The sequence below is a fragment of the Erpetoichthys calabaricus genome, chromosome 1, assembly GCF_900747795.2.
Source record: "Erpetoichthys calabaricus chromosome 1, fErpCal1.3, whole genome shotgun sequence".
Classification (NCBI taxonomy): Eukaryota; Metazoa; Chordata; class Cladistia; order Polypteriformes; family Polypteridae; genus Erpetoichthys; species Erpetoichthys calabaricus.
Window position 1 is genome coordinate 22,689,599 of NC_041394.2, and position 20,232 is coordinate 22,709,830.

At 39.0% G+C, this 20,232-nt stretch overlaps 1 protein-coding gene across 3 annotated transcripts in view; it reads left to right on the forward strand.

Annotated features, from left to right (window-relative positions):
* Positions 1 to 9,529: 9,529 nt before the first annotated feature.
* clasrp (CLK4-associating serine/arginine rich protein) overlaps positions 9,530 to 20,232 on the forward strand; it is an 88,795-nt gene continuing 78,092 nt past the window's right edge. Inside the window, exon 1 of one of the 3 annotated variants that reach the window (XM_028796284.2) lies at positions 9,530 to 9,658. Coding sequence is in view for 1 of the 3 variants with exons in the window: in XM_028796277.2 (XP_028652110.1) it covers positions 9,925 to 9,998 (74 nt within the window). In the remaining 2 variants the exon portion in view is untranslated. The other 2 variants (XR_003715587.2, XM_028796277.2) reach the window with 2 other exon arrangements.

The window sequence follows — 20,232 nt, forward strand, 5'->3', positions numbered from 1 at the left end:
TCTTTACTTAATAATGTTACACAACCTCCAGACTCTTTACCATTTCACCTTTACTCAACTGCTTTCTGTAATTCTCTTATGTCTTTTTTCAATGAGAAAATCCAAAAGATACATCAGCACCTTGGTCCAGATCCTCTCTGTATTCCTTCTGAACTACACTCGCCTATTCACTCTTTCTCTTTTTTCCAGCTTCCCACTTCCTCTGAAATCTCAGATCTCATCTGCAAATCCAAGTCATCTACTTGTCAGCTGGACCCCCTGCCTACAGTTCTGGTTAAAGCCTGCCTCCCCTTTCTAGTCCCTCTCATTTCTGCCATCATTCACTCTTCTCTTACTACTGGTATCATTCCCTCATCTTTCCAAACTGCTGCTATAACCCCAATACTAAAAAAACCTGGTGCTGATCCTACTAATTTCAACAATTTTCGCCCCATTTCTAACTTGCCCTTTATCTCCAAAATTCTTGAAAAAATAGTAGCTATCCAACTTCACACCCACTTATCTCACAATAATCTATATGAAAGTTCCAGTCTGGTTTTCGCCCTCTTCATAGTACAGAAACGGCACTTGTTAAGATTACCAATGATCTCCTTATGGCTGCTGATTCTGATCTAATCACTATTCTCATCCTCCTTGATCTGAGTGCGGCCTTTGATACTATTTGTCATACCGCTCTCCTTAATAGATTATCTTTGATTGGCATTACTCACACTCCACTTGATTGGTTTGGATCCTACCTCTCAGGCCGCACTCAGTTCATACAGCTTAAAACCTTCACATCCCAACCCACCGCTGTTACTTCTGGTGTGCCCCAGGGCTCTGTCCTGGGGCCTCTTCTTTTTATTATTTACCTTCTTCCCCTTGGCAATATTTTTCGCAAATATAACATTAATTTTCACTGTTATGCTGATGACACCCAGCTCTACCTTGCTGGTAAACCCACCTCCTCTTTTCCACCACCCTCGCTTATTGACTGCATTGCTGAAATTAAATCCTGGTTTTCCTCGAATTTTCTTAAATTAAACTGTGACAAAACAGGTTATCCTCATTGGTTCAAAATCATCATTATCCAAAACCAATAATCTTTCTCTTATTATTGATAACTCTGTTGTTTCCCCATCATCTCTGGTCAAGAGTCTGGGTGTCATCCTTGACAGTACTCTATCTTTCCAATCTCACATTAATAACATCACCCGGTCTGCTTACTTCCACCTACGTAATATTAATTGCATCCTCCCCTCCCTCACTCCTCATACCACTGCCATTCTTGTTCATAGTCTTGTCACTTCTCGGCTGGACTATTGCAATTCACTCCTCTTTGGTCTCCCTAATAAATCTCTTCATAAGCTTCAGTTAGTCCGGAATTCTGCAGCACGTATCATCACTCAAACCCCATCTATTCACCATATTACTCTGGTCTTGCAGCAGCTTCATTGGCTCCCGATCAAGTTTCGTATTGATTTTAAGATTCTGCTATTAACATTTAAGGCCATCCATAACCTCGTCACCCCATATCTGTCTGACCTTCTTCATGTTGCCATTCCATCCCGTAACCTTAGAACCTCTTCCTCCACCCATCTGACCGTCTCTCCCGCCTGTCTAACCACCATGGGGAGCAGAGCTTTCAGCCGTTCTGCTCCCAAGCTCTGGAATTCATTACCTGCGGATCTCCGAAATATCAAATCATATTCATCCTTCAAATGTCAACTTAAAACACATCTGTTTAAAATGGCTTTTTCTTTTTCCTCCTGATTATAGTGGTTTTGTTTGGTTTTAATTTTTAGATTTTCTGATGTTTTAAGTTGTTTATAATTGTGTCTTTTATTTATTTATTTATTGTTTGTTCGGTTTCCTTGAGTTCTCTGAAAGGCGCCTTGTATAAATAACATGTATTATTATTATTATTATTATTACTTCCACACATAGACATTTATATATAAGATGTTTTATAAGATCATATATATTTATTTCTTTTTTCCTTATTAATATTGTTAACTAACCATTTTTGTTTTTCTTTTCTTGTACCTTTTTCTTTGAAATCTTGTAAAGCACTTTGAGCTCCAGTGTATGTATGAAAATGTGTTATAGAAATAAATGTTGTCGTCACAATTTCACAGCAACCCAAGCCACAAAATGATGCTCGTTAAGGTGTTTTGTAGCTTCTTCAGGATTCATGTTAACATTTTGTTGCTTACCGATAAGAAAGCCAACATTTCACCGCAAAGCAGACAATAATAATAAATCATAGGCACAATTAGATGTTCATCCTGCAAAGCATTGTTGCCAATCGCACTTCTACCAGTGCCATATGACCAGCTGCAAGGTTGTTGTCAGCTGGGAGCTACCCTCCTCAAATGGTTCGCCCCTTTAAATTTTGAACATCTCTGGGTGTTGGGGCATGGACAGAGAAATCTCTCCCTGCCACTTCCGACAAGAGACAGTAACAAGTCCTTCCTGTGACAAGAAACAGCCTTGATGAAGTCTGACACCCACAGTGAACCAATCCTGCTTAATGACATGTATGTGGACACAGCTGTATGGCACGGATGCCCAACTTCGATTCTGCAGTGGTTACAGGTTTGTATTTTAACCATTTTCTTAAGTAGTGACCCATTTGTGCTGCTAATTAACTTCATTTAATTGATTTGCTATTTAAGACTCAGATCCTATAAATCAGACATAATCAACATCGGTCCTAAAGGGCTGCTGGCTTTCATTCTAACCATTTTCTTAATTAGTGACCAGTGTTTACTGCTAATCAACTTTCTTATTGATTTGCAGTTTAAGACTTAGAGCCTTTAAATCAGGGGTGAGCATCGTCAGCCCTGGAGGGCCGCAGGTATTTGTTCCAACCCCACTGCTTCATACATAATCATTTATTGCTGAAGAAGCACTTACTGCATAAGTGATATTTTTCGGCTTCATTTTCATTGTCTCACTTGTTAAGATTCCAAACCTTTAATGGCTTTTTTTGGTCTTAAACAGCTGCATTCATTGTTTTATTTGCTGACTACATCTTGCCTGAAGAAGGGACTTGAGTTGCTTCAAAAGCCTGCATATTGTAATCTTTCTTACTTAGACTTGGATCCTTCTGCGCCCTACAGTGCATTGGGCAGCAAGTGATCTCCAGTTGTCTCTGTCATTGGCAAGACTGACATCAAGTTTCACAAGATTTTCTTGAAGGGTTCGACGCCAAGTCATGTGAGGCCAACCTCTCTTCCATTTTTCACCTGGTGGTATCCATTTCATAGCAATGCTGGCATGTCGGTCTTCTGGCAATTGGAATACATGGCCTGCAAGCCGCAATTCAATGATTTGTCATGATATCGCTTAAAGCAGCAATCCCGTTTCTTCTTTGTACTTCCTCATTTGTGATGTGATCACGATAGGTGATACCCAGATTTCGCCATAGGCATTTGTGATGGAAGACATTTAGCTTCCTGGTGATTTGATTTGTAACTTTCCAGGTTTCACTGCTGTAGATTGCCATTGGGATAATGATAGCTTGGTATAGTCGTACTTTAGTGTTCAACGTGATGGCCCTTGATTTCCAAATTGTGCTCATCCTTTGGAAAGCTCCTACCGCCGTTCCTAATTCTGTAACCGACGTCCACATCTACAGCACCGTCCCTGGAAAAGACACTGCCAAGATATGTAAACGTCTCCACCTGCTCACCTGGTCGATGGTCCACCAGAATCTGCATACTATCCACTGTGTTGTTGATTGCCATCACTTTTGTTTTGTCCCTGTTAATAACCAGGCCCACCTTTGCGGCCTGCATATATAAGTCTGTTGTCATGTCCTGTAGATGTTGTGATGATACCAGCAAAGCAATGTCATTGGCAAAGTCGAGGTCTGTTAGACGCCTCTGTGGTGTCCACGGGATGCCAAACTCGATGCCATCCATTGCTCATTACATGACATAATCAATGACTAAAAGAAACAAGAAAGGTGATAGAATGCATCCTTGTCTTACTCCTGTTGCGATGTCAAAGAAGTCCGTAACGCCCATATCTGTTCTCACGCAGCATTGGGAGTTCAAGTAAAGGTTCTTGAAGATGTCAATAAACTGTTTGGGCATGCCATATGAACTAACTAGTAACATCTACCGTAATCTTTCTAGTTAGCCAATAAAAGGTGTTATTTTGTTTAGCTCCTTATTAGCAATAACATGCAAATAACAAAGCAGTTCTCCATCTAGCTCGCTCCCATTGGTATCTGTGTGTATTCATCATGCACTTCTTGGTTTAATAAAATACTTAGAAGAAAACTGAAGAGAAAGTGAAGAACTGAAAATAACTCATCTGTATTAGGCTTAAAATTATTTGGATCTCGTCCATTATAGGAGATGGACGACTAAGGCAGAGCTCCGCTTGCAGCGGCTTTAATTTCCTACGTATTTCACATTATTTAGAGGTATCCTGTATTTAACCTGACCAAGGAACTTCCACTACAATATACAAGCATGAGTAACAAGATGAAAAGTCAGAAAGAACTGGAAAAGAAACTTAAAGCTGCTTCAAAGTCTGGACAGACATCCAGCCCGAGCGCAAGGTATGGCCTCTCGGAAATTGACCTGGAACAGGCAGACGAAGGCGCAGATCTCCTGGGACCCCGCTTCACTGTATCGTCTCCAGTCGAGAGTGAAAACGGGAGTGAAGGTGCAAGTGATACAGGTCTGAATCGCCGATTTCTGAGGATCATTAGAGACTAGAAAAGGCCCTGCAGGATGTACTCTCATCTACTCATCGCGAGCCTGCAGCACCTGCTGTAACAGGAGCTGCATTTCCACTCACAGAGCACGAAATCCGAAGCGAACTGTCCGAACTGAAAGAGATGATTGCTACACTGGCTACGGCCATAAATGAGCTTAAGAAGGAACGCGTCTATTTAAATGTTTTGACGTGAACTTTAAAGGCATTTTGGAGAAATTAGAGGAACACATCGAAGAAAATAGATTCAAACTGAAAATGCTTACCGACCAGATTAAAGACGTTACAGATCAGCTGGATGATATTAAGCAGGCATTCACGGCTCGAGTTGAAACAGCGGAACAATTGCCGTCTAACGCCGATGAAAAAGCCACAGCTGCGAATTCCGAATGCAAAAAACTTGGAGACAGACTTGCGGCCCTGGAAGATGGGTACAGAAGAAACAATATAAGAATTGAGGGTATACCTGAGAAACGAGAAAGCTCAAGCCCAATGAAATTTGCAGTAGAATTACTGCCTAAAATAATTGGAGATGATTTTAAACTCGACATTGAGATTGCAACTGCTTATCGCACATACAGGTCTAGTACCTTTAAACTTAGGTCTTTTATTGTCCGCTTCGAGCGACTACGATGTAAGCTTGATGTGATGGCACTTCTCAGACACAAGCAAGAGATTATATTTGAAAATAATCTTATTCGTATTTTCCCCGACTTCTCACCATCAACAGCTGCAAAACGTGCAGCCTACTTTGACATTAAAAAGTTGCTACGGGAAGCCGATATCAAATACTGTACAGCCTCTTGTATCCCGCAAAACTGAAAGTGGAAGTTCAAGATCAATATTATATTTTTTCAAGCAAAGAAGAAGCTGAAAAGGAATTAAAGAAGCTGTTTCTGACACTCTTTTGAAAGTTAATAAGGAGCCGTATTCTATCAAGGCATGGGAAGGACCTATCATCTGCTCTCTGGATCCATATTTAAAGAGACTGGTATTATAATTATACATCCTTTTCTTTATCTGGACATTATATGTTTATGTCTTAATTAGAGTTATAGACGTGAGTGTGGAAGTAATTAAAGTAGGATTTGTTATTTTTTTTTTTTTAACTACCTTAAAGTAGAATGTTTAACATCATACACTTGGTTTATTGCTATTTATACTATTTATACTATTACATTATACTATTACAGTAGGAATTACCATGTTTATCCTAGACTACTTTTTAAAATCATTCCCAGGGTTCATTCTTTTTTTATCTTAATATCTTAATATCTTAAAATTGCTGAAGATTATTTTAAGCTTAAAGATTGTTAATGATTATATTTTCGGCAGATAGTATTAAGAATTCAGCTGCAATAGATATCTTTATGTTTTAATTCTCTAACGCCGGTGCGGGGTGGGGTTTGTTTTGTTTTGGAAGTGCTCTGTCTCTTCGTATGTCAGAGGACCGGGACATCGCGAAGTGGGATCAAGCCTCATGTGGGGAGGCAAAATGGGGGGGGGGGGGATAAAGGGGGGAGAGAAGGAGAGCAGGGTATATCTAATCTATTCTTCTAATCCCTAGAACTATAAATATCAATGCAACAATAGGCTAAAATGCAATAACTCATGGGGAATTTTGAAACTAAGATTGAAACTGCTTCATTACCATTTAAGACTATAAAATGACATTAATCAATGTCTCCATGATGGGACAGTTAACTTTGTGCGCTGGAATGTTAAAGGCCTGAATCACAAATTAAAGAGAAAGAAAGTATGCTCTCACCTAACAGGCTTAAACGCTAAAATAGTATTTTTACAGGAGACCCACTTACTAAGCAAGGATCAGTTCAGACTACAAAAAGACTGGACTGGCCAAATGTTCCATTCTAGCTTTATAAAGAAAACTAGAGGGGTGGGAATTCTCATACACAGAACAGTTCCATTTGTAGCATCAGATGTAGTATTGAACCCTGAAGGGAGATATGTGATGGTCATGCGGCAACTTATATAACAGTAAAATGATTTTGATAAATGTTTATGCACCCAATGTTGATGATAAGGAATTCATGCAAAATCTATTTGCATCCATTTCCAATCTGAACACTCATAAAATTATAATGGCTGGGGACTTTGTGTTTTAAATCCACTCTTAGATAGGACTCCTGTGACGGGGGGATGACATCTAATACTGCAAAGACAATTACACAGTTTTTAAATGATCACAACTTATCAGACTCCTGGAGGTTTCTTAACCCAAACTCAAGAACATATTCGTTCTACTCACCAGTGCATTATAGCTACTCAAGAATTGATTATTTTTTTATAGATAATAATTTCCTGCCTACAATTAAATCATGCAAATACAACACAATTGTTATCATCGACCATGCCCCTCTAGTCTTGGAGCTAAAATCATTAAGCCCCTCACACTCACCTCGTAGATGGCGCCTTAACCCTCTTCTATTGGCAGATGAGAACTGCACAGAATTTATATCCAAACAAATCAGCTTCTTCCTAGAGACAAACACGTCCACAGAGGTTTCCGCAGGAACACTCTGGGAAACTCTAAAGGCCATCTTAAGAGGACAGATTATTTCATTTGTTTCCCACAGAAATAAATTAGAAACCAAGAAAGTGTCAGAGCTAAGAAGCGAAATTACTAGAATAGATGAAGAACAAGTGAAGCTCTCCACAGGAAAAGGCAGGCCCTGCATACAGAACTTAACATCTTAACAACTAAAGAAACTGAACAACTTATTTATAAGTCTAGACATCATTACTATGAACACGGAGAAAAAGCTAATAAGCTTTTAGCTCCACAAATTCACAAACAAGAAATTCGCAATGCAATACCAGTAATTACCAACACGAATGGAGAAGAAATTATAGACCATAAAAATACAATGCACGCATTTAGAGATTATTATAAATCCTTATATTCTACTGAGCTCAAAGAAGACAACACACAATCTAACGCATTTCTGGATGCATTACTGACACCACAAATAGATGCTTTAAGTGCTGAGAAACTGGATCAACCTCTAACGCTAACAGAATTACTAGATGCTATAAAGTCACTACAAAGCGGGAAATCAGCAGGCCCTGATGGTTACCCCATAGAAGTTTATAAGAAATTCTTTACTCAGTTAGCTCCCCTCTTATTGGCAACATTTACAGAAGCTAGAGACAACCAAATACTACCTGAAACATTTCGACAAGCATCATACAGACCAATTTCACTCCTGAATAACGATGTTAAGATACTCTCAAAAATTCTAGCTAGAAGGATGGAGAAAGTGCTGCCCTCTGTAATATCACAGGATCAAACTGGATTTATTAAAGGCCGACATCTATCTTCCAATCTCCGACGCTTGTTTAATGTTATATATTCACCAGCAAAATCAAACACCCCAGAGATATTACTATCATTAGATGCAGAAAAAGCATTTGATATGATTGAATGGAACTACCTTTTCACTGCATTGGAGAAATTTGGGGTTGGCCCGAATATTTGTGCATGGATCAAACTACTGCATACCAATCCAGAAGCTTCAGCTTGTATTAATAACATTTGCTCAGACTACTTTAAGCTAGAACGTGGCACCAGACAAGGATGTCCCTTGTCGCCACTGCTGTTTGCAATCGCTATTGAACCACTGGCGGTTCACTGACGAAATTCTTATCAGATAAAGGGGATTGTCAGAGAAGGACTGGAACAGAAAATTTCTCTATATGCAGATGATATGGTTTTATATATATCAGACCCAGAAAACACTGTTCCTGCAGTTCTAACAGCACTAACAGAATTTCAAAAGATATCTGGTCTTAAAATTAATCTGAATAAAAGTATACTCTTTCCAGTGAATTCACAAGCATATAAAAATTGATTGGACACCCTACCTTCTACCATAGCAGATCAGTTTAAATACCTAGGGGTAAATATCACAAGTAAATATAAAGCTCTTTATCAACAAAATATTGCCGTCTGTATGGAAAAAATTAAGCAAGACCTAGATAGATGGTCAACCCTTCATCTCACTCTAGCCGTAAGAATTAACGTTGTTAAGATGAATATCCTTCCTAAACTTCTTTTTTTATTTCAAAACATTCCAATATATATCAATAAGTCATTTTTTAAACCGTTAGATTCAACAATAACCTCATTCATTTGGAACTCAAAACACCCACGTATCCGAAGAGCAACCCTACAAAGAGCTCAGGCAGAAGGTGGCATGGCTTTACCTAATTTTCAGTTTTATTACTGGGCAGCAAACATACAAGCCATAAAAACCTGGACACAAATAAATGAACATACACAGGCTTGGTCCGCAATGGAAGTTAAAATCCTGTAGTACTTCTTTATACTCCCTGCTCTGCTCTCCAATAAATGTAAGTTATCGCAGATATACTTATAACCCAATTGTGCTTTACTCACTTAGAAAATGGAACCAAATTAGAAAGCATTTTAAGACGGAAAATCGTTTATCCGTGGCACCTCTACAAGAGAACCACCTCTTTCAACCATCGCAAACATATCCAGTTTTTAATACCTGGAAAAGTTTTGGGATTAAAATGCTCAGAGACCTTTATATATACAACATAGTTACATCTTTTGAACAATTACGTTCAAAATTCAACCTCCCAGCTACACATTTCTTTCACTATCTTCAAATTAGAAATTTTGTTAAACAGAAATTGCTCGAATTCTCCCACCTCGCCAAGGTTTTGCATGTACAGTATAGCAGAATTTCTAGACGGATCCCCGAGTGCGCGCGCACGCTTTGCAGAATTTCTAGGCGGGTTACCGACTTGAGTGACGTCATCCCTCGCGGCAAAGGCTGTTGGGATAGTGGCGGAAGAATGGTGGACGTGCTGGAGGAGTTTGGCCAGCCGTTCGTATAGAAGAGCAACCCGACGCTGAGTTGATTGTTGTGTTGAGAGTTCGACGCTCCCGCAGCAGGTAGTGAGTGCAGCCGGGTAGGGAAAGGGAGGGGGGGAAGGAAGCCGTTCAGGTTCCAGAAGACAGCGGAGTGGAGTGCGAGAAAATAAAAGCAGGGAGCGTCGAGAGAAGGCGGCCCGCGAGTGCACGGGCCGAACTGTGGACTTCATTGACGTGCTTAGCGCGAGGAAAAAAGAAGAAGGAGGACCCCCTTGGGCGTTTCATGCTTGTGTGCGAGTGGACGGTAGAGTGTTAATGGAGAAGGGGCGTATAGGCGCCATGAGTGAATGATGGAAACAGCACCTCGGAGATCCACGGGTCGTGCTCGTCGTGGAGGCGGTGGCGTCGGAATGTCTTGCGGGTAGGTGCTCAGCGAGTAGGGGGGAATGGGGGCGCAAAACATTTGTGTCGGACCTTTTCACGCCATCGTCATCATTTGACTAATGTTTGGGTCGAGTTCAGAAATCGGCGAGTATTTGGACTCTATTTTCCTGAAATTTTGCATTATAACGCCCTTGGCAGGTAGAGAGACGAATTTGTATCTGCGATTCCAGACCCATGCTTAGCGAGCTTCTTTTTTCTATTCAAGTTTTAACGTATTAGGAATTAGAGAATAATGGTGGGTTGCCTGTTTGTGTATTTGGATCACTGTCTGGTAAACTGTCCCGCGCAGGTTCACACTGAGGGTGTCCCTGTTGGGGTGAAAATTGCATACTTTTCGTTTCATTTACATTAGTTTGTCTAGCAGGTGCCTTATTCAAAATGATTTAAAGAAGATGTCAGCATGATCGAGTATCATAGGTCTGGGGACAAGGTTACAAAATTGATCAGTACAATACAAAAATACAAGTGAGTTACAAGTCACATATTTACAAAACCTAACATCCAGTTTGGCAGAAATTCACCAAACAAGAGTTTTCAAATACTTCTTGAACAACTTTGGAGAGTCTGAGTTTTTAAATGGAGGTGGGCAGCTCATTCACCAGCCAGGAGCTACACATGAAGAGAGTCTGGACTGAGATTTGATACCTCTCAGAGGTGACATCAGCAGCTGTAAATGGTTGAGAAGGAACATGGGACATTACATGTGTCTCCATGTATATAGTACCACTCTGTAGGCAAGTATCAAAGATTTGAACTTATTATTTGCTGCTACAGGAAGCCAGTATAGTGATCTGAAGAGAGGAGTGACATAAGCCCATCCTGGTTTGGTGGAACACCGGACTTGCCACTGTGTTTTGAATCATCTGCAGTGACTCGGTGACACATGCGGGTGCTCCTGCCAGCAGGGAATTACAGTAGTCCAGCCATGACAAAACCAGAGCTGTGCTGCTTATTTTGTCAGTTACGCACAGATGAGTAACCACAGACTGGTCAGAGTGTTTTGTACAAAGTGAATCTGGAAGACTGAGAGACTATAGCAACATGGTTTCACAGTTTATTTCCACAGCCCCAGGTAGCCTTTTTCAACTGTTGCAATAGATAGATAGATAGATACTTTATTAATCCCAATGGGAAATTCACAACACAGGGGTCCTCAATCACGGTCCTGGAGGGCAGGTTTTCGCTCCAACCCAGTTGCTTAGTAAGAAGCACTTATTGCTCAAGTTACCCTTTTTTCTTATTTTAGTCTTAAACAGCTATATTCTTGGTTTTTAATTGCTCCTAATTAGCAGTAACATGCAAATGACAAAAGAGACCAGCAGTTCTCCATTTAGCTTGTTACCATTTACCCCTGTGTGTATTATCATGCACTATTGGGTTTAATTAAATACTTGGAAGGAAAGCGAAGAGAAAAAAGTGAAGGACTGAGAATTACTCACCCATTTTAGCCTTCAAATCATTTGTATGATATCCTTAGAAAGGAGAGTAAAATCTAGGATATGAGAATTACCTGACATAGAATAGTTAAAGCACTAACAAGCCATGAAATTAAATTATTGGCAAGAATTGCTTTCTAATTAAGCAACCGGGTTAGAATGAAAACCTGCAGCCACTGCGGCCCTCCAGGATTGTGATTGAGGACCCCTGCAATACACCCTCTTTTTACCTTCTATTTAAAACAGTTAACTAATTTTTAGCATATTAAACTCAAATGGCATTTTTGTCCATTTTCTGCTACTTTGATTGAACTGGCTATAACTTTATCATCCTTTACTCAATGTTCACGCTGTACCCTTCAAAATAAAAGTCAGAAATTTCTGTCTTAGCTGCAGTCTTAGTTATGTTGTACTCATGTTACAGCAGAATAAATTGTACAATTCGGTACCTAAAATGCACTCTGCTTATTATTCTAATTTCTCAATAAGATTCCAAATACTCAAATGTTAATGAATAGGTTTAGAACAGCCAGAAAAAAATATGAAACATCTAATTCCATTTTTACTGTTTTGAAGCAGTACAATAAGCAGGATTCCTTTTCTCTGCTTTTACTGTTTTTAAATAAGTATCAGTGGCATACATAATCCATTATTGAAGACTCATGGCCCCTGTATCATTCTGAAGGGCTGGTCTTACCCTGTCAGAATGTATGTAGCAGTTTTAAGTTATAGTGCATATCTAAGTTGTAACACGATTACAGCAAGATTCAAAAACATTCACAAAAAAACGTTTGAAATACAAAGTAGAATATAGTTTTGTGTGAAAGCTAAAGCACTCTTCTCATCTAGTAGATGAGAATCTGTCAGCAAAATTGGAGGCAATTGAATCAGGATGTTTCCAAAAACCTGGGGTGGCAAGTGTTGCTGTAATTTTGCAGTTTGGTCGTCCTGGGGGAGACCTGGTGTTGGGGTATGCAGTATGGCATTTTAACAGCAAAACACCATACTTTATTATAGCAGGGATTAAAGCAAATGATTACATTCAGGCGCTTTAAAATTTTGCATAATTTTTCCATTCAAACATGTCAAAAACAATGGGGCTCAGTTTAAAGGGTTCATTTTTCACCTGTTCAAAGCAGTTAACTTATTTCCAGATTAGTCTTGAGCCCTATTCAAATTAAACTCTCAATCATTCCATTTGTGTAGCACAGATGTCTGTAAAGTCAGTCATTCAGATTTTTGTTACAACCCGATTGCTTAAATGGATTCCAGTCCTTGGCAATAATTGATCTTATCTAATTTTATGGCTCGTTAGTGTTTTCATTTTGCCATGTCAGGTCATTATTATTCATATTGTAGATTTTTTTTTCGTTTCCAGGGATATCGTCCAGTTGATTAATCCACATCAGGCAACAAGAAAATGAAAATCATTTAGTCCATCAAGCTCATTTCTTTAGCTAATGGTTAAACTGTCCCAGTGTCTCATTCAGATACTTAAAGGTTGTCAGGGATTCTGCTTCAACTCCATATCTCAGTAGTTTGTTCCAGACTCCCGGAAATCTTTTTGTAAAGAGCTGCTTCTTGGCTTCAGTCTTAATTTCTCTCTCTCCCTAATTTCCACTGGTGTCCTTGAGTATGTGACTCAGGATTAAGTAGAAATACTTCTGCTGGATCTACTTTAGCAGAGCCTATGAGGACTTTGAAGACCTGTGTTAGGCTTCCATGCCATCTCCTCTGCTCAAGACTGAACAGGGTTAATTCTCCGAGTGTCCTAAGTGCTGGGAAGCACTTGGTTGTTCTCCTCTGCTCAGCTTCAAGTGTTGCTTTGTCTTTCTTGTAGTGTGGTGACCAGAACTCGACATACTGCTCCAGATGTGGTCTTATTAGTTTATTTTATAGTCTAAGCACAATGTCTTTTGTGGTTCTCAGTCCTCTCTTGACCGGTGTTTCCTCTGTCAGGTGCGTTCCTGTAAAGCCTGCCTCTCGGACTCTCATTTCAAGGTTCTTTACTTGTCTCCGGCCCACTTTTATATTCCTGTCTTTGAAGACGACTCTCTGTGTGCCTCCTACGCCTTTAATCCTCCTTGTGCGTCTCACACTCGCCCTTCCTCTTTTGATTGTGTCACCAAATCCAGACTGACCCATCAGATTTCTCTAAGCGGACAGCATTAGCACACTGACCTTAACATTTTATTATATAGCAGATACAGAGCAGTTAAAATGGTGATTGTTGCTGTTTTAAGACTGAAGCGAGCAATTAAGGGTGTTAAATCTTTCCAGGCCAGACAAGTATAATGAAGTGTATAATAATGTTGCTTCTAAGGGTGTACGATTATGACACAATAAATAATTGATGATTATTGCCTTTAATATTGTAAATGCAATTATTAATTTCAATTAACATCAATACAGCAATGCATTTTGTTGTACTAACTTCATTTGTACTGTATTCTGCATACATGCAGGAAAGTTAGATCCATTATTTTTCAAGGAAATTGTAAAATTGTGGATTTGATTAAAAATAAGTAATTTAGTGTGTATTTCTTTATTTTTCCAATAGATGACGCATACTTATTTGTATCACTGTTTTTGTAATATAGTAAATTGTATATAAAACTGAAAAACGTTTAAGTATAAAGCAAACATTTCCCTGCCCCGTCTCCAAGTAAATGTTACTTCTTAAAAACCAGCAATCACAACCACTCACTCAAAAATGTAAGATGTGGAAAATTATTAAACACGGGAATATTAAGCATTAATGAAGTATAGATAAACCCAACCTGATTTTTCTGTTATACAGGTATGTAAACACATTAAGTGTATTAATGTGTAGCAAGGTCAATGGATATTTAGCTGGGCACACACTGTTGCATGCTGCTCCCAGAATGCTGGTGTCTTGTCCAAACTCTGTCCTTGAGCAGTTGTGTCCAGGGTGCTCATGTATAAATGGTGCATACACACAGAAATGTTGCGTACGAATGTTTCCATGCTCAAATCACGATGTATAAAACCTAAACTTGGCATAAAGCCACACACATTTCCACGGTACCTAATACCCTGGCGTACGCAAGTTCTCCGCTCAGTTTTGCAGACTGGCGGCACCCAGCATCAAAGCATTGCTACTGTTTGTTTGGTTTCCCCTTCTTTTTCAGATCCACATCCCTGACGTGTCTTTATAAATACACTGAAATTAACCTCATATTGCTTATTAGTTTAATGCATCTGATTGTAATTAACCAGTAACAATATAATGGTCCACGGAAGGATCAAACTATTCTAAATACAATAGCTGCTTTAGCATTGTTACTCTCACTGCACCACCGTCTTCTTTCAGCTGCTCCCGTTAGGGGTTGCCACAGCGGATCATCTTTTTCCATATTACTCTCACTGCACCACTCGGAGTATTTATATCACTGTATCTAAGTGGGGAATCAATGTACAGACCTCGCGGTTCAGAAATCGTTTCATCCCAAGAACTATAAACGTACTCAATCAGTCCATCAGGTGCTCCTTGTAGAACTGTTTGTACTTTTAAGTACAATTACCTCACTGTAAACTTGCATTACAGTTATAATATTGCACAACCTGAGCCACTTTATAAAGCTTGTATTTACATGATGACGATATAATTTTTAAGATGAAATGCAGAAAAATGTTTATTATATTATACAGATAAAACTGTAACTTCGTTTAAATAATCTATTGTTAATAATTAAACATGCCAGGATACGGTGCCACAGCGCTAGCTAGGAGCTTGCGCTCCGTTCACAGATTGTTCCTGCCTCGTGCTGTATTCTTGTTTGTGCTGGCGCGACACTGGAAGGATAGGTGGATAGAATAATTAAACACGTACTACGAAGATATTTCAATGTTCCTTAAAAGTTTTGAAGAATCGGCATTCTAAGCTTACAGATGGCTTAACGTCTATTACAGAGCTGATTGTATGGTGATTGGGTATTTGGAGGAAGAAAAGTAAGGATAGGAATTAGGGGTTAGTACGTTTGAAAGAGACAGTACTGCTACAGTAAAGTATTTCATCGAAGGTCGCGTATGGCGGAGCAAGCATCTTGCGTGAGACATGAACAATCACTGCACCACCGTGTTCCCATGTTTAATAACATGCTTTAACTGCTATCATCATGAAAATATCATGTATACTTCTCAGTATTTTAATTCTTCAGAGAGCTGTAATATCACGAATGTAATGGATTCTGTGTCCTGTTGGAGGAAGAGAAAGCCCAGAAGCACGTAGTGATTCACACACACAGAGCACATAGAAGATCAAATACAAAAAAGCATTTAATGTGCTACTTTAGTTACGATGGGATTTGAGAAATCAGTAAATTAAACTATTTTAAGATTGTTTATGATGTTCTACTTTAATGACAAACTACGTGATTAAAGTGGAAATTTCGAGATTAAAGTTGACATTTCGGTGCTTTTTTTCCCACTGTGTGCCTGTTTTTTTTTTTTTGTCTGTACCCTAATAAGCTTTCATATGACACTCAGACGGTGGGGTACGACTCACCTTTTCACGGCGACTTTGATATATAACAACTTTTTTTATTTCGGGCACTATGCGACTTTGTGAACTTGAGTTTTCGAGTTTCTCCGACACTCTGTCACTCGATCATCTTCCTTTTGTTGATTATATCACTGTTTAAACCAACAAATAATACATTTTTCCTTGCCTCCACTTGGTGTTCGCTGAACTTCTATTTTCCCCCCGTGCTTTTCCCATTGTCTTTTCACATGAGGCTGAGCTTAAGGGCTATATATATTGATTTGCATATGCAAAGAGGCATAATTCTGGGAGGAGTTGGGGTTGGACAGCAGGTGCGTGCACGTGCGTTACTTTTCATGCTGACCGGGATTTATGTAGCGGAAGAACGTGGAAGTTTGCGTATGCACAGATTTATGCATCTGGATTTTTCTGTGCATACGCACATTCCCTCTTTTGTGCTTACGCCATTTTATAGTGTGAGTTCTACGCACGCCGTTATACATGAGGCCCCAGGTTCTTGAGAAAAGTGTTGTGAGGTTCGGTGTACTAATTTAAAGAAAGCAGCACTGTAACCATCTGCTTTTCAGTGTAAATTTTTCATTCAATATTATGTAATTTTTTGCTCACGCATGCTTCCAGATGTGCTGTGTAAAGCAACGCTTGTTTCAGATCCAGTTTAATTTGGAATAAAGTAAAGGCAATGCAACTTCTGACATATTTCTTTGTTGCGCATGGTATTAATCAGAGCCTTGTCTTTTGATCAGTTAACTGCAATAGCTTGTTTTATTTTAATTTGCTTTCGATAGCCTACTGGGTAAGGAACTGCGTTAAAGCACAAGCAAGTAATTCTTAGGTCAACAACACAGATAACCAACATTACTGGAACTTGGCGCTGCTATCTTTTGTTTCCTATACTCTCCCCAATGAACAGTGTCGCTGAATTTTTAAAGGTTGCATTAAAGCTTGCTTGCGGTACTTCAGCTGTTTTCATAATCTGCTTTTTTAATCAGCATTGTTGCTATTGAAAGCAAAATAATTTCAAATTATGGGCAATTTTATATATTTTGGAATTAAAACTTATAGAAAATGTCAGGTCAGCATTATTTCTTTTTTTCTGTAGGCTGCTGCAGACATGCAAAAGAAATGCACAAGATTTAAAAAGATATTGTTAGGAATAAGACTCCTAAAAATGCTTGCTTGTAATTATTCATGTGATGTCAGTGCCCCTGATTCACAAATGCCCTTGTACTTCATGAATGTGTCTGTGCTTAATTGTAACACTCGTTGTTTAGCGTGTTCTGTAACCGGGAAACTTTGGTTTCTGACAGAGCGGCAGTACTGTTGAGTATATTGAGGTAGCTATGATCATGATTAATAATAATTAAGCAATACGTGATTTAACTGCAGTAATTGACTTCTCATTAAGAAATAAACTTGGAACAAAAACATACTGCCAGTACAGCCCGCCATGACCAGTTTTGCAGACCCCTGATGCAGCATATTTATTAGCAGCTTTGGCACTCATTTTAATAAGCCAGTTGTTTCAATCAAGTGTGGGCTTACAGCATATCCTGTTTTGATTGGCTGAGAGATTCATTTTAAATTCCTAATACTCTGACAAATATCCCTTTGTTCATTTGGCCTGTTTAAAATGGGTCAAGTGCCATCAGGTTATAGTTGCAGAATATCTTTTAGCCCTAATTTGATTGTTACGAGACTGAGTGTGTGGTGTGTGTCTTCATTATAGTTCCTTTAAAACCTAGAACAGGAACCTCTTGTGTCTAAAAGGGTAAGCTTATTTCATCATCTGCCAGCATTTGTGCTTTTAAACACCTTTTTTGTGGTTATTTGTTTATTGAATATTTTAATATATAGGAAGTTAAACAGAGCCCTTAACCTAATAATGACTATTGTACCTCATTTTGAGTAAGGGGAAAAAAATTAAACGGATTAAGATCCATAGCTGAAGAGGGGCAGGGGTGTGTCCATTATTAAAAGGAAATACAGTTAAGCCATTAGGTACAGCACTTACAGTACAAACAGCAGATATCCAGGATTTAACAGCAGTCTAGCCGTTAGTGGTTTTCTTTGACATTTTGTTAATTCATGATGCAAATAACTCCATATGTAACAAATTGTGAAATAAAGATGCCCAGTTGTCACTTATGATAGACACTGAGGATTTCCATCATGGTTCCAGAAGGTAGGCATGCATGCATGGCTGCCTAAATAAGTAGTCTTGCCAGTGTGAGGTGAGATATGATGAAGAATGGTCTAAAAGGATGAGAGTTTGAGGCAGTAGTGGAATATCAGCAGAGAGGAAAGGAGAGAAGGAACAAGATACTTGGATCTAGGGGGTTTGGGAAGGACAAAACAGAAAAGAGCGAAGAGGATAAAAATGGCAGAAACAATCTGGTTCAAGGCCCCATCAAATGGTCCTTATGTGGAGTTGGGTAAAGACAGTATTGGAATTTTAATTGGGTTTGCTGACAATTAGGATTTTGGAAACAGAGCTTTATATTGTGGAATACAGTCTCCCAGTAAGAAGGGGAGAGAGATCTCAAAGTCTAACTCCAGTTAAGGGGAGCAGGTTATGAACTGAATTACAATGTAGAAGCCTGTCATTTACTAGGAGGTAGAATGAGTAGACAAAGCAGAGGAACAAGAAATTTCAAAAGTTCACAACAATGACCAAATTCATATGGAAAAAAAATGGGGAAGGCAGCAAAACAGATCTTTCTGCTAGCACAAATTATATATAGTAATTTTAAGATATGCTTTCATAAATGTCCTCTCTCCATGGAAACCAGTTCAGTATTCACACCAACGTTGCATACAGTAATCCCTCCTCCATCGCGGGGGTTGCGTTCCAGAGCCACCCGCGAAATAAGAAAATCCGCGAAGTAGAAACCATATGTTCATGTGGTTATTTTTATATATTTTAAGCCCTTATAAACTCTCCCACACTATTGTAAACATTTCACGCACAATTATACAGCATAAACCCTTTGTATTCTTTTAGATATAGGTAAGATTCGTTGAAATTATGTATGTAAACATACAGTAAAACCTAAATATTATTTTAAAGATATTGAGCGTCTCCGATATCACATATGTTACAGTCATTACGACAGACAGGCCACCATCAATAAATACGTACAATGCAAGAAAAATTGTATACAATAAAATGTGTGTACAGTGACACTAAACTATGTACATGTAATAAGTACTGTACGTAAATAATTATGGTTACTCACCAACAATGACACGACGACTTGTCTGATAATGATGAGTTTAATTTTACTGCACAACAAAGGATAGCGTTACAGCTCTTCTAAAGGAGCATCTTCAGGCGACTGTTTAGCACCGCCGTTGTTCTTCTTCCATCACTCTTCAATCCAAATCCCTAAAGCAGATTCCATCCAGACTACTGCCTTACAACGTCCACTTGCAACTCATTGTGCGCCCTGGTTAAAAGACACTGCGGCCGTAGATCTTGTATGCTTTTCCTCCTTTTTAAATAAAAAGAATCGTGGACTCATTTATGCTGTAATGGTGTCCTGCAGCGGTGTAGCTGTTTCCTTCCTTCAACATATCCAAAACTTTTACCTTTTCTGCAATCATTTGCATCTTCTGTTGGCGCTTGTGCACGTTAATGCTGAATGAGTGACATTAGTACTTCCTGGTTAATGCAGCACTCCGTCGCTGAGCCAATCAGCAGCACACAGGAACTTAACCGCATGCTCTGATTGGGTAGCTTCTCAACCATCCACCAGTAGCGTCCCTTGTTTCAATTCAAATGCGCAATATATATTCACATATGCTTACATTTAAAATCCGCGATGGAGTGAAGCCGCGAAAGACGAAGCGCGATATAGCGAGGGATCACTATACTTTGTAAAAACATCTTCAGTGTCACAATAGTTTTGGAGTGGCTGTAATTTATTCTCAAATATTTCAGTAGTTTGAGTGACAGTAACCAATTATTACGTAGAAGTGTCCTGTGTTTTATTTCATTCCTGTCTTTAAGGCCAGTAGTTGGAGACATTGGTTTATCCTGTCCCCTTTAAAGAAAGAAAGAAAGAGAAAGCTAGACCTATAGAAAGCATTTTTAAATTTTGGAAAGAATGAACTACAGATTAGAAGTAGGTTTTTGTCTGTTTTAATGTCAGAAATTGTCAAAACTTTGGAATAATAATGCAAGCATTTGATTCAGTTAAAATAATGATAAAGAGATTTGGTTTTTAGGTCATTTTTGCTATTCAGTAGAA